Source organism: Rattus norvegicus, chromosome 20 (assembly GCF_021556685.1).
Source record: "Rattus norvegicus strain SHRSP/BbbUtx chromosome 20, alternate assembly SHRSP_T2T, whole genome shotgun sequence".
Lineage (NCBI taxonomy): Eukaryota > Metazoa > Chordata > Mammalia > Rodentia > Muridae > Rattus > Rattus norvegicus.
In genome coordinates, this window is record NC_141553.1 from 1,198,405 (window position 1) to 1,214,803 (window position 16,399).

The 16,399-nt window shown below is 37.5% G+C and overlaps 1 protein-coding gene and 1 pseudogene across 1 annotated transcript; both read right to left on the bottom strand.

Annotated features, from left to right (window-relative positions):
- Olr1725-ps (olfactory receptor pseudogene 1725) lies at positions 4,722-5,539 on the bottom strand (annotated as a pseudogene).
- Positions 7,378-8,307, bottom strand: Or1o11b (olfactory receptor family 1 subfamily O member 11B). The gene is given in 1 exon segment (NM_001000896.1): positions 7,378-8,307. A coding segment is annotated over 1 exon segment (930 nt).
- Positions 8,308-16,399: the final 8,092 nt, after the last annotated feature.

Below are 16,399 nucleotides of genomic sequence, written 5' to 3' on the forward strand. Positions count from 1 at the left end.
GATCAAAATGTGAATGCTTCACGCCTTCTTTAAAAGGGGAACAAGAATACCCTTGGCAGGGAATAGAGAGGCAAAGATTAAAACAGACACAGAAGGAACACCCATTCAGAGCCTGCCCCACATGTGGCCCATACATATACAGCCACCCAATTAGATAAGATGGATGAAGCAAAGAAGTGCAGACCGACAGGAGCCGGATGTAGATCGCTCCTGAGAGACACAGCCAGAATACAGCAAATACAGAGACGAATGCCAGCAGCAAACCACTGAACTGAGAATGGGACCCCCGTTGAAGGAATCAGAGAAAGAACTCGAAGAGCTTGAAGGGGCTCGAGACCCCTTATGAACAACTATGCCAAGCAACCAGAGCTTCTAGGGACTAAGCCACTAACTAAAGACTGTGCATGGACTGACCCTGGACTCTGACCTCATAGGTAGTAATGAATATTCTAGTAAGATCACTAGTGGAAGGGGAAGCCCTGGGTCCTGCAAAGACTGAACCCCCAGTTAACTAGATTGTTGGGGGGAGGGCGGCAATGGGGGGAGGATGGGGAGAGGAACACCCATAAAGAAGGGGAGGGGGAGGGATTAGGGGGATGTTTGCCCAGAAACCGGGAAAGGGAATAACACTGGAAATGTAAATAAGAAATACTCAAGTTAATAAAAAAATATTAACCATAATTCAGATATGAAAACAGACAGGTATTTAAAACTCATGGTTTATTTCTAGTCATTGATCTACCTTAACTAAAGAAAACTTGAATAGTTTACATGGATCCATAATATTCCTTGGCCTCTAAAAATAACCACTCTAAATGATGTAAGAGTTTTAGATTGTACTATTAAAAATAAATATAGATTCAAAGGTGTGTCATACTCATTAATCATCTACCCTTAGATTCTGACAGCATTTGAAACCTAATTCTATCTAAATGAGATTACGTTCTCCTAATTATTTCTCATTCAATTTTTAACAAATTTGCTAAACAATGTCACAATTCAGGAATTCTACAGTGTAACATTCATTGAAGTCAGTTTGGAATCATATTTAACTATTTGGGACCACCAAGACAATGTGTGAAATTATTAAAAATCTATTTTTCTCTCTAATAAAGATGTCCAGAGATTGGTAATATAGCAAAGATCCCGTGCACTCCCAAGATCATAAGAGAATAAAGTTTGTTTGTCTTCTGGGTACATACAGGTACCTGCTAGAACTGTAAAGTTCAAGTAATTATCTATTTCTTCTGTCCTTTTAGGAAAATGAGCAAGTTTAAGAACCAAAATTGATCAGATTAACAGAAAGAAAATGTGTAAATTTTATCTAATGGAATGGTATAAGAGGCATCCTAGGTAAACAATGATCCATGGGATTGCTGTGAGTCAGAGACTTAGATATTAGCTTTAGGGAAGGAGGGGAAATGAGCTGTGCATACTCTACTGAATTATATAGAGTTTGAAACATTGGAAGTCAGAGCATTCCAAGGTTTTCTCAGAGACCCTGATGGACAAGGGAAAACTGATTACTGCCCAAGCACAGATTTGGCAACGTACAGTCTAGAGTTAAGGTCATGAGCTTGAAGGAGTCAAAGTTTAAGTTCCTGGAAATCTGCCATTTTCTCCCTTGAGGAACTGTGGTTATCAATCCCAAGGCTGCTATGTGCTTCTTTATGATATCCTTGAGACATCCTGGGTTTTCCTTGAGCAACAATGCTTGATTAACTTCTGACTGATTTTGTTCCATTCTGTAATATCTTTCAACTGACTCCATCCCATTTTTTGCCTTGCCTGCTGTGTACAAAAATGCTACCATTCCTAACAAACTTACTTATCTTGAGCCATCAGCTCATGAAAAATATCTCCATCTCAACTTATTTTCTTCTATATTTTTTCATCCCTAGTCCTCCCCTTTAGGAAACCATCACTGAAGAATGGCCTACTGGTCCAAGTCATATAAGGCAAGAGTTATTTTAACAGAATCTGCGAAGGACTCTTTTCTTCAAGGACAAGGTGTATCCATGACAGAAAAGCTTTTACATCCATAATAAATCAATCTAAATAATATTTATTATAACTTATTGTAGTTCCTTATTCTGTATGTATAGATAAGATGGGGAGTGAATCATTGTGAAGGGAATGAGATTTTCATGGTATGCCCCTAGCTGCATGCAACATAATTAGCATTAGAGAGTGTAGAATAATTAAAATGTGTGTAGCTTTGGTTGTCCTAGTACTAGCTCTGTAGACCAGGCTGGCCTTGTACTCACAGGGATCTGCCTGCCTCTGCCTCCCAAGTGTTGGGATTAAATGCATGTGCCACCATCACCTGTGAAAAATTAACGTTTAAATAACATTTCTTGGTATTGTGACAGCAAGCTGTCAAGTCCAAATATATTTGAATGAACTACCTCCCGTAAGTTGAGAGAGAAATTATCTTTTTGGCTCGGTATATTACATTAAAAAATAAAAGCTGAAAACCTTAAAAAATTATTTACTTATATCTGTCAGCTTTTGAATAGTCTGAAATTTAAAAAAAAATCCATTGTCTAGTTCTTCCTTCTCCACTGTCATTTGGATTCAGGATTCTTCCTCTCATGTGCCCAGACAGATCTGTTAAGATGATGCTGAACAGGGTCTGTGGTGATCTAGGGGAATTATTGAGCCTGGAGAAAATGACAGTAAGTTAGTATCCTATGCAGGTTAAGAAAATCAGGAGAAAGAAGAAGAGAAGGAGGAGGAGATGGAGGAAGAAGAGAACAAGAAGATGTTCACATTTTTTGAGGGTTCAGGACATTGTTTCTCGGTCCTGTTGTTACAGGCAATATCATAAGAGGAGGAGAGTGACAGAAGAGCTTCTTACCTTATGGTCCACAAAGAACATAAGGAAGTGAAAATGGAGCTCAAGTGACTATCAAAGGCACATATCTAAAAGCAAACGTCTGTAAGTCATATTCTACCTCCCTGAGTTTCCACAGCCTTCGCAGTGCCATTATTGAAAATCATGTATCCATGTCAGTGTAGACTGCTTAGACTTGAACTGGGATCCCCTCAAAGGCACCAAAGGGCTGCCTTTGCATTATTACATGGATCTGACAATTTCAGGGGCAATGGTGGGATGCTATGGTTTAAAATGCTGTGTGTTGTGTCACGTTGACAAGGGATGGACTTGTGACGGTTCACCTTGACAAATCTTACAAGCACCACCAGGGAATGTGGGGTAACTCAGTGCCTGTCTCTGTCTTCACCCTTCACAACCCACTAACAGTAGCACACAGCTTTTCTTTCTCTCCTCCCAGTATTTGATCTGCTGTTGCCAGTCTACCTTCAGTGTCCATCAGCAGCATAGTCTGCACTGCCAGCCTCATATAGCTTTATCTGTGAGTCTAAACCACATCATAGATAGTTTCTTTGGCTCACTCTAATTTTCACAGTAATCATTTACTGAATCTATCATCTAAAAACATCCAAAGGGAAATTCTTTCACTTTAAATAGGTAAAATGAAGGCTTTTTTGCCTATCTATCCAATTTCCAAGAATTATATTTTCCTTAACCACAGATGGGTCCAATGATATGGGCTGTGTCTCCAGCCACTTAAGATGTTGAGAGGAATCCAGCACAGTAAAAGCCTTCCTGAGCAATATGTAGTGCCAGATGAACCTGAAAATTTTTTAAAACTCTATCTTGAAAAAAATGAGGCCTAAAGCGTAAGCATCAAATGTGTGAGATATTGTGTTCAATTCTCACTACTGTCTCTTAAAGTGAATTTATGAATCCTATTACTAATGGGTCTTTACAGATAAATGTACCTATTAATATCCATCTATTCAAAATATGGACAATTCATGGGTATATTTTGCTACACTTCATCCATTGTGCACTATGAGGGACAGGAGGAAATACACAAGGGAGCTCATGAATCTTTCATGGTTCACAACACATTGTTCCTGATCAATCTGTGCTACCAGACAAAGACTAGATCCTTTTTTCTTCTGGCAGTCTCAAGTAGGGGTTGAAGCAGAATATAAACATAAAACCTGAAGCATCCGGGCCACATTACAAATATATATATATATACATATATATATATATATATATATATATATATATATAGAGAGAGAGAGAGAGAGAGAATATATACTCATTCAGAACTCAAGGATTAGAGACTTTCCCAAGGGTTCCATTATTGTCAGATGATATTGAATGTAAGTGGGTTTGCCCAGACTATCAAATTCACTTGTTCTTTCTCTTGTTAGGGACATTTTATTTGGGATAATTATTGTTGCTTAGATAGGGACTTGGTAACAGGTATGTTTGAAGAACAATTGTTGCTTAGAAAGGCAGTTGGTAAGCTTAGATAAAATGAAGTGTGAAGTCCAAATGGCAGTATTTAATATAAGTTCTTTTATCTGCTCCTAGTATTTTGCATTCTTAATTTTACATGAAACATATATGAAAGGATGCCAAGTTAGATTCATCAATGGTCATCTGCCAAATAAATTCAGAGTTGACATTTTATAGGGTATACCTGGTTTGTTCTAATTTCCATATTATATAGAGATTATAAATTTAAATAAATTTGAGTCACATTTTCTCACATATTTATTCTCTTATTTGGTCATTTTTGTTACAATACACAATTATAGAATCAAAAATTTCACACATCAGTATTCACATTAATTGTGTTTTAATATTCAAGGATAACTTACTAGATTGCTTTGAGTCAAAGCTGTATTCTGATTTTCCTATTCAGAGCACCCCTCCCTTCCTTGTTCCTCATAGTGTAGATAACTGGAGTGAGTGCAGGAGTGACCACAGTGTACATGACGGCAATGATCCTGTCCTTTTCCAGAGAACTCCCTGAATCAGGATTGATATAGATGAAGAGAACAGGAGCATAGAAAATAATGACAACCATGTAGTGAGAGGCACAAGTGTCAATGCTTTGTGCAACATGCTACAAGAACGGGTTTTGATAAAGAGATAGGTGATGATGTAGAAATAGGGGAGAAATGTCAGAAAGAAAAGGCCAATGGCAAATGTCCCTGTGAATGTACTGAGCAGCCACCTGTTGAGTTCAGTGTTTCCACAGGCCAGTTCCAATAATGGCTTAACATCACAGAAGAAATGATGGACATTGTTGGAACTACAAAAGTTTAATCGAGACGTCAATCTGGAGTGAACCAGAGCATGGAGAAAAGGAGTGGCCCAGATGAAGACAGCCCTCTGGATACATACCTGATGATTCATGATGGAAGGGTAGTGGAGTGGTCTGCAGATAGCCACGAAGTGGTCAAACGCCATGATTGTCAGCAGTAAGGCCTCTGTGCTACCCAGGAAGTGGAAGAAATAAAGCTGAGTTATGCATCCCAAGAAGGAAATTGCTTTGCTTATGGAGAAGAAGTTCTCAAGCATCTTTGGCACTGTTACAGTGGAGAAGGAGATATCTAGACATGCTAGGTTTCCCAGGAAGAAGTACATAGGTGAGTGGAGTCTTGGATCTAAGCTGACGATCATCATGATGGCTCCATTCCCAAACATTCCTGGCTTGCTCTGATAATGGACTGGTCCAGATGTCTACTTTTGTTCTCTTTGTTTTGTTCCTGACTGTTCCCTTTGGGCTAGATCTGATTTCCTTTGCTCAGACTGTGGTGATGGTACTGAGAATTCCTCTGAGTTCAGAAGGACCAAGGGTTTCTCTACATGCTCCTCTCACCTGGCTGTGGTGTCCACATTTTATGGAACACTCATGGTCTTGTACCCGGCAACCTCTGTTGTCCCTTTCAAGCTCCTCTCCAAAGTCATTGCCCTGCTCTTCACAATAGTCACCTCTACCTTCAACCCTTGTATCTATGCTTTGAGGATTCAAGATGTATAGCAGGCACTAAGAAGGCTTCTCTACTGCAAATCAACTGAAATAGGACCAAGGAAAGAGGGCAGTGAAAATTTTCTATTTGATTGTTGGTGAATTTATTAATAAGTCTCGCACAATGGATGGAGATGGAGTGACTTTGTTCCTTCTCAGAATACCACTTTAGTTCTGCTGAACTATTCTATGGAGGGGGATGATAGGTAAACAATTTTCACAAGCTAGTTTAAAAGGTTATGTGAATTATTGTGGTTTGTTGACTGCATACAGCATAAACAGTGCACTGCTTTGAACATCATACAGTGAAGACATATAATGAATTGTTACTCTGTAACCTGTTTCTGTATATAGTACTGCTGCTTATAAATAATGTAAAGAAAATTATAGAAACAATGTACAAATACAAACACATATTTGCAACGATGCTCATATATTTTATTGTAGTCTGACATTTAAAGAGTTCTTTCCTATTGGGAGTATTTCGTTTGAGCATGCAAACTTTATGACCCAAATTGCAATTTGTTATCCAACAAAATGATATGTCACAAGTAACTTTACACACATATATACCCACACAGTAACAACACTAATTAATTTTTTAAAAGAAATCCTGTAGCATATTCTTCATTAAAATATAGAATAAAATTATATTCTTTCTCTTCCCGTTCCTATTCAATTGGGTTATTGTCAGACTCATCAGCCTCCTAACCTCTTACTTGTGTATTAATTTCTGTGAACATTAAACTATATTAAGCATGAGTTATCATCTACATTCATCAAGAGTAAGCATATTTGAAAAAGACAGAAACACTTAAATTCACTAGATCTCCAGAACAGGTGAGAGAGTAAAACTTATACAGATATCAAGAAGCTGGTGTTACCAAACAACTGGTAGGAAATCTTAAAATTATCCAATGATTTTAGAGATTTCAATGGATATTCATGCATCAGGAATATGAGTATAAGAAGAAAAATCAAATAACATCAAACCAAACATAATAAGATTTCCAACAGATCATTGTATATGTTTTATTTCCCGTATTTTTTTTTTACCTTTCCTGTTGCTTTAGCAAAATACCTGAGAAGCAATTTAAGAACAAGAGTTTCATTTTATTCATGGTTTGAAGAATACAATACATCAGGATGAGAAAAGGTAGGCAGATGAGGTCACAAGTCACATTACATGTCTGTTCAACAAGCAAAAACAAATGAATAATAATAGTAAGTTTGCTTTTTTCCTCTTTCTGTTTATCAGACTAGGATCGATCTGTGGAATTGATGGTGCCACCCACATTCACAATTGGTCTTTCCTCCTCACTGACATCTCTGCAGAGACATGCTCACTGAAAGGCCCAAAATAGTGTATTCAGGGTAACTCCAAATTCAGTTGAGTTAATGCTGAAAACAAGTCAAAAAAATCACATAATTCTCCCATGAGACATGGTGCTAATTGACTCACTTTGCATGTGTGGTAGTGATATGTGTGGTGATTCTTCCTGAAGGATGATCCTTAGTCCTGAGACTTCTCTATGTTCAAGATCCTTCTCAAGGAACTCTTAACATCCTTATTTCTCAGACTATAAATGAAGGGGTTCAGAGTGGGAGTTACCAAGGTATACATAACAGCAGCTACCACCTCCCCAGAGGAGTGAGAAGTAGATGGAGGTTTCAGGTAGGTGGCAAAGATTGTGCTATAAAAAAGGAGGACTACGGATAGGTGGGAACTGCATGTGGCCAAGGCTTTCCTTTTCCCCTCTGCTGATGGAACTCTAGCCACAGCATAAAAAATACAACAATAAGAACTTATAATGCAGAAAAGTGCACTGATTCCCAAAACTACAGACAAAGCCATTATCAGGCCATCTTTGAGATGTGTTTCTGAGCAGGAAAGCAATAAGAGAGGCCCAATATCACAGAAAAAATGAGGTATCCCTTCATTGGTTTGAAAATATAACTGAGAGAGCACTAAGGTATAGAACAAAGACACAAAATGAGCTACTCCCCATGACCCACAAGCAAGAACTTCACACCTACAAGGAGTCATGAGAAGTGGGTAGAGCAGTGGGTGGCAGATAGCAGCATAGCGGTCAATAGCCATGACTGCAAGAAGCAGGTTATCCATGTCAGCAAAAACAGCAAAGAAGTAAAACTGAGTCAGGCATCCAGAGAATGAGATTGATCCATCTCCAGTCCACAGAGTCTGTAGCATTTTGGGGACTGTGGTGGTGATGAAGCAAAGATCCACAAGTGAGAGCTGACTGAGGAAGAAATACATGGGGGTGTGGAGGTGGACATCAGCACCAATAGCTAACAGAAGGAGCAGGTTCCCTGAAAGGCCCAGCAAGTAGAAAGCAAGGAAGATGCTAAAGAAGAGCTGCCATTTCTCTGGGTCCCTGGACAGTCCCAAGAGGATAAAGCCAGGAGCCTGAGTGCAGTTCATTCTGGATCTTGTTTTTCAAGATGAAGTTGGTGTGAAGACAATTTGCTAGCTACAGTCAAGAATTGGCATCAACCCAGACCTGGTCCCTTGGCAATGGGTCTCCTCATGGCATAAATTGAGCAATAGAAACTAGAATAGCAAAGGGAGGTACAAGACTTGGAGTTCATTAAAACTGGCCCCCTGGGGAAACAAAAGACAATTTGTTGAGTGTTTTTTCTGGAATTCTCTAAGTGGAACTCATGCTACTTAATCATTGTGTTTGGGATTGAATAACAACTTTTCCTGTTAATCTTTTACTGTGAGTCCTTTGAAGGCATACGCTGTATGTTAATATGTAGCTTCCTGCTTTGCTCACCATTGGATTTCAATAAATATTCCAGTTGTTCCATAGAGTCACCCCTCTGTTTGCAAATTCAGCAAAGTACAGTATTGCTGTTTTCCTGGGTGACCTAGTATAACCACTGTTGACTCGTCTAATGTATTGTTCACAGTGCCTCTATGGGAGTTCCTTCAAAAAAAGAATCATGTTACTTCTTTCTTTACAAGAAGTTACTTAGAAACCAGAATTTTTATGAAATCTTATAAGTCCTTGAGTATACAAGGCTCTAATCTTTTGACCTGGGGATGCCTCATCATCTCAGTCATGGCTCACTCTCCACATACAATGAGTTTTTGGTAGCCAACATTCCCATTTCTCAGTACCAATTTTCTGTGTTAGTCAACTTCTGTTGCCAGCATAATATTACAAACTCATTAATGCAAAAAGATTCACTTCGGATCAAGATTCAAGTAAAAGATAAAGAACCCCATCAGATGGACTCTGAGACAGGAGAGAGCAACACACAGGATTATGTGGGATGTGTGTGTCTGAGACTTCTGGTAACTCTTCTTAAGCCATTAGTGTCTAATCATTATGGATTCACATAATCCAAAATACCACCAAAAGTTCCACCACAGTGAGTTTCCCTAATCTCAATACCTCAGTGACCTGTGGCATGGCTCTGAATGATAATACATGGTTTCAAACCATAGGGTTTATCCTTGCCAACTCAGTTTCTCTCCTAGGAAGTCTTATGCTTCTTTGATTGGCAGACTACCTCGCACCATCATAGATCACCACAATGGTCATATAGAGGATGTTACCATATATTTTTTGTTTAAATATTTAGTATTTGCCTCCTTCACAAGGAAATGAGACATAGATAGAACAGAGCAGAATCTGATTTTCCTCTTTAAAATATGCCTATTCTTGGCATTAAAAAAGAGCAAATACTTGTTATGAAATGGATAATTGCCTAGCAGAGAATGGAAGCAGAAGTGGGCACTGTATTTTCCCATTTTGTGGTTCATTTTAAAATCTCAGGAAAGAACTACATTTCCTCCAGACATTGCCCTCCTAGTGTGACTTTAACACATCATGTCTTTCATTCCCACATATGTGAATGGTGTTATAACATTGTTCTCCACAAACTCATCTACATTTCAGCCCCTTGATCGCCTTTTCTTCCTTACCTTAACTGGACATTTTCTCATCAATTCAATCAAATCTCATTGCAACAAGAGAATAACTGGTTAGACTCATTATACTCTGATTACTATAATTCAAGCTGCAAACATTTTAGTTTTGTCTTTACTTGTGTCTATATGTCTAGTTCCTCTTCTTTCCTATTAATTACATATACTGTGCCTGGTTACTGGGAACTCCTAGGTTTGCCTCTGCTCACCTGTTCCACCCCTAGCTAGGAAGTCTTGCCTTTCTGGCTGGTAACCCATAGATTTTCTAATTCTAACTTCTGACATCATGTGCTCTTGTTAACAGTAATTACCATAGTTCCTCTAGCCTGATAATTCTTCCTCTTTAATCAAATTTTACCCAGGCTTCAAGACTAGGTTATAATTTTATCTTCTTATCCACCATTAAACTGGTAGTGAGTACTTTACCTTATATATCTTATCTCTTTTCAGATTGGATGATCTAGTGTTCACATTAATATTGTAACATGTAAATTTTTTCTTCTGATTTAAAGTAATTTTCCTGAGGGTGGAGACCATAATTTCTGTTTAAAAGGACAAAGAATACATGCCTTTTTGTGAGGATAATTACTGGGCTTCAGGATACGTTAGTATTCTGGATGTTGCCTCACTATGACCGGGACAAAGACAGTCAGAATAAGAAAAAGTTCCTTAATAGATTTGACATCCCACCAATGAAATGAAAGATTATTTTTTTTTGTTTTAGGAAATCCTACTTGAAATCTTTATTCATGTAAGACATTTTGCAGTTTTGAGTGATAATGAAATTGTTATGATCATAAAATAACAGTCTTCATGCCTGTATTGCTTCCACCATCAGCAATGACAGTCCTGTCTTAATCCATTTTTGAAGTCCCCACAGTTGTCAGTTTGATTCAGATTCTCCATGGTTCCCCTTAAGTTTGTTCTTCTAAAGACTGTCAGAGTAAATGTTCTTAAATGATATAAAGTTCTCTGTTAAAAACATTGCAATTCCTCGCTTTGTGTGAAATTTAAACATTGTCAATGGACCTGTATGGTATTTGTTTGGTATTCTAGACAATCACTCTCCCTCAGAGACACATGTTAAATTAAACTTATATGATATTGTTTTCATATAGTATATTTTGATCAAGAGTTTGAAGAAGAAAGATTATTTTGTATCTTGTTTTGTTGTGTGTAGTTTTTATCTTGAAGGCCTGCTCCTTTCTGAAGGGAAACTGAGAAGGAATGGATCTTATGGGAGAGGGGTGTAGTGGGGGTACATTGGAAAGGAAAGCTAAAGGGAGGGGAAAATGAGATCAGTATTATTGTATGAGAGTAGAAAAAATAATATCTTAAAATTGTGGAGAAAAATATATCATGCACTAGTATGAAACTAGCTGACAGGGCAATCTATCACTTTTTGAATTTTATATTTTCTCCCTTTCTTGCCTTCTTTTTATTATTTTCCTTATTCTCAGACCTCAGCAGTATTTTTCTTCATTGTATTTTCTACTTAATTTGGTTTTTAGTCTTTCTTTTATGAGAAGAATGAATGGACAATGTAGATCTAGGAAGGAGTTCATCATGTTACTCTAATACACGACTATACTACTACTACTACTACTAATACTACTACTACTACTACTATTACTACTACTACTACTAATACTACTACTACTACTACTACTACTACTTTTTCTATTACTCCTACTAGCAAGAATGCTGGAAGTATTCTTGTTGATCAACTTCATGTCAACAATCAGGATATCTGCATATGTAACTTTTAGATAACAAGGAAATTATATTCTTGTGTTATAACTTAGACATCTGTGTTTAGGGCAAGGAGATGTCACAATACTTAGGAGTGTTGCTGCTTTTCCAGAAGACCTGAATTTGGCTCCCCACATCCATGTCAAGTGACACACAAGCATCTGTAGTTCTAGTTTCAAGCTCTCCAATCTCCTTTCTGTTCTCTGTGAGCACTGACATACATGTGTGTATACAAATACAGACATACCTATATTACAATAAAATATCATTTTAGAAGGTGACATAAAGCAGGTCTCACTACATACAAGAAAATTGAAATAACTCACTGCATCTGATCAACCCCCCAAGGAATGAAACTAGAAATCAACAATAACAAAAACAAAATGGAGCCTACAAGTTCATGGAAACTGAGTTCTGCTGAATAAAAAACAGGTCAAAACAGAAGGAAGGAAGGAAGGAAGGAAGGAAGGAAGGAAGGAAGGAAGGAAGGAAGAAAAGGCTTTCTATAATTCAATGAAAATTAATACACAGCACATCCAAACTTATGGGACACAATGAAAGTGTTACCAAGAGGAAAGTTGACTTCATTAAGTCCCTACATAAAATAAGTAGAGTGATTTCATACTAGAAACATGACAGCCAACCCAAAAGTGATAGCACAAGAAAGCTCTATCATAACAAAGAGAAGTAGACAGTTGAAAGAGGAGAGAGGAAAGATTTTAGGAGTGAGAGGTCATGTAGGACACCAGAACATAATGGCCCACTGAAACAACTAAGTGTTCATACGGGATCACAGAGAATGAAACATCAAGCACAGGACTTGCAGTATTCTCCATCAAGTCCTTCATGCCTCTGTTATGGCTATTAGCTTGGTGGTTTTGTGGGATTCCTAACAATGGTAGCATGTGTGTCTCTGATGCTTTTTTTCCTGCTCTTGGAACACTTTTCACCTAATGGATTGCCTTGTCCAAATTTGATATGAGGGGTTTTGCCTTCTCTTTTTGTATCTTGTTTTGTTGTGTGTGGTTGCTTTTTTTATCTTGGAGATCTACTCCTTTCTGAAGGGAAACAGAGAAAGAATGGAACTGGTGGGAAATGGGTGTAGTGGGGGGACATGGGAAAGGAAGCTGTAGGGAAGAAAAAGTGAAGTCAGGATGTATCATATGAAAGAAGGATATGTTTTCAATAAAGACAAATATGGTACATGTACATAATAAGAGTTTAATCACTGGTAAAGAACAATGAGATAAAATTTTCAAGAAACTGAATGATCTTGAAAATAATTGTATTAAATGAAGTGATACAAACTCTGAAAAGGAAAAAAATCTCATATTTTCTCTCAAATTATAAGTACATATGTGTGTTTGAATTGGTGTGAATGTATATAAAGTCTTAAGAAGTATAAAGGAGGCGGCAATGGGGGGAGGATGGGGAAGGGAACACCCATAAAGAAGGGGAGGGGGAGGGGTTAGGGGGATGTTGGCCGGGAAACCGGGAAAGGGAATAACACTCGAAATGTAAATAAGAAATACTCAAGTTAATAAAAAAAAAAAGCACCAACAAGAAGTATAAAGGAGGGGCTGGAGAGATGGCTCAGTGGTTAAGAGCACCCGACTGCTCTTCCAGAGGTCCTGAGTTCAATTCCCAGCAACCACATGGTGGCTCACAACCATCTGTAAAGAGATCTGATGCCCTCTTCCGGTGTATCTGAAGACAGCTACAGTGTACTTATATATAATAAATAAATAAATCTTTAAAAAAAATAAAAAAAAATAAAAAAAGAAGTATAAAGGAGAACAAAGGAGGATAGAGAGGGAGAAGGGGGGGGAAGAGAGAGAGAGAGAGAGAGAGAGAGAGAGAGAGAGAGAGAGATGTGCGGAGTTAAATCCCCACATGTGGTGAGATTTTATAATTTTAGTTGTTTCTAGTTGTCTTTTCATGCTGTAAAGAACAAATAAGAAGCTCACAAGTAAACTTCAAAACCCAGCTAGGTCATGTTGCACTAACTGTAAATGATGAGTTGTATATGAATGATAGAAGATCCACGTAGGTATGGCACAATATCCTCTTTTCTTTTATTTTCCATTTACATGTTAATTAACATCTGGATGCTCACATATGCAGTTGTGCTAGTGTATAATTGGTTTAGAACGAGGAGACATGAGTTTCTAGGAATATGTTTTTAATTGAGAATGAGAACTTCAAAGTGTCACATCTCACCTGGAGATGCTGTTAAGTCACAGGTGTCACACGCCACTGCAGAGGTTCTTACTTAAGAGAGTGGGGTGACACACGAGAATCTGTGTTTCCATCAACTGATGCTGCAATTAGCAGCACCCAAATAAAAAATATGCAGTGTTCTGTCAATCATACCTGCAATATCACTTTTCCGTCTTTGTACTGAGAATTGGAAGGCTGCTTTCATACAAGGTTACATAGACTCCCACACTCTTTCTTAGAAACAATCCTTCCCATCATCAGCCAATGATATGCCTCTCACACTATCAATCCCCATGTTAAATACTCTCAATGCTATTGTATTCATATCAAACATATTTATCTATAAAATATATACATCCCACTAGATCTCAGAGCAACCTCAGCACTGAGGTTATCTGACAACTACCTCTGCATCTGTGGTTGTCTCTAAAGACTTAGTTTCAGATGGGCTACATAGTAATATATGATGATTCCTTGGTTTCTAGAGTTATTGTCTCATTTTTCTATTTCTTATGATGTATTTATCCAAAAGCTCCTGTCTCAATTCTTTCTTACTTGCTAATCCAAAAGTTTTAATTCTATGATTTCTTGAATTCTCTTAAAGTAAGCACTTATGCTTCAATTGCCAAAACCCACATCAATGTCAGGTTTACATTTCAATCCTTAAGTTATTATTTGACTTTCCAAAAAAAACTCAATTCAAAATCCTTAGTTTTTACTTCAAACCCTTTATTTGTCTAACCTTCAACATAACTAAATACTCTCCTGATTCCTAGTGATCTCTCATGTGTTCTCTTAGGTGGAGTTATTTACATGCAGCTTTGGAAACTAATATACAAGTGGAACAATGTCCTATAATACATCTTGTATATCCTAGTTTGAAATAGAAGCTCATACTCCATAAAATGCCACATTTCCCACTTACCTTCTGACCTCTTTATGTCCACTGATGAGTGAAGAACTTAGAAACATCCACGTTGCCCAATGGTCATAGACCTACAAGTATCCTGTCCTTTGCACTCATTGCTGAGACTGTATATGAGAGTGGAGAAGATGGAGTCTGGAAGTCTATCTAGTCTGTATTACCTCTCTTGGGATGAGAAGAGGTTTGCCTACAGAAAAAATTATCTCTTGACCTTGGAGATTCAGATCCCAAAGCTACTCATCAGTGACAGATCTGTAATAAATTTCCATTGAGAATTTGCCTGTAGATATATTTGAAAAATAAAATCACCAATCGGCTTTAAAATATTAACCACAATTCAGATATGAAAACAGAAAGATATTTAAAACTCATGGTTTATTTCTAGTCATTGATCTACCTTAACTAAAGAAAACTTGAATAGTTTACATGGATCCATAATATTCCTTGGCCTCTAAAAAATAACCACTCTAACTGATGTAAGAGTTTTAAATTGTACTATTAAAAATAAATATAGATTAAAAGGTGTGTCATACTCATTAATCATCTACCCTTAGATTCTGATAGCACTTGAAACCAATTCTATCTAAATGAGAGTACATTCTCCTAATTATTTCTCATTCAATTTTTAACATATTTTCTGAACAATGTCACAATTCATGAATTCTACAGTGTAACATTCATTGAAGTCAGTTTGGAATCATATTTAACTATTTGGGACCACCAAGACAATGTGTGAAATTATTAAAAATCTATTTTTCTCTCTAATAAAGATGTCCAGAGGTTGGTAATATAGCAAAGATCCTGTGCACTCCCAAGATCATAAGAGAATAAAGTTTGTTTGTCTTCTGGGTACATACAGGTACCTGCTAGAACTGTAAAGTTCCAGTAATTATCTATTTCTTCTGTCCTTTTAGGAAAATGAGCAAGTTTAAGAACCAAAATTGATCAGATTAACAGAAAGAAAATGTGTCTAATGGAATGGTATAAGAGGCATCCTAGGTAAATAATGATCCATGAGATTGCTGTGAGTCAGAGACTTAGATATTAGCTTTAGGGAAGGAGGGGAAATGAGCTGTGCATACTCTACTGAATTATATAGAGTTTGAAACATTGGAAGTCAGGGCATTCCAAGGTTTTCTCAGAGACTCTGATGGACAAGAGAACACTGATTACTGCCCAAGCACAGATTTGGCAACGTACAGTCTAGAGTTAAGGTCATGAGCTTGAAGGAGTCAAAGTTTAAGTTCCTGGAAATCTGCCATTTTCTCCCTTGAGGAACTGTGGTTATCAATCCCAAGGCTGCTATGTGCTTCTTTATGATATCCTTGAGACATCCTGGGTTTTCCTTGAGCAACAATGCTTGATTAACTTCTGACTGATTTTGTTCCATTCTGTAATATCTTTCAACTGACTCCATCCCATTTTTTGCCTTGCCTGCTGTGTACAAAATGCTACCATTCCTAACAAACTTACTTATCTTGAGCCATCAGTTCATGAAAAATATCTCCATCTCAACTTATTTTCTTCTATATTTTTTCATCCCTCGTCCTCCCCTTTAGGAAACCATCACTGAAGAATGGCCTACTGGTCCTAGTCATATAAGGCAAGAGTTATTTTAACAGAATGTGTGAAGGACTCTTTTTCTTCAAGGACAAGGTGTGTCCATGACAGAGAAGCTTC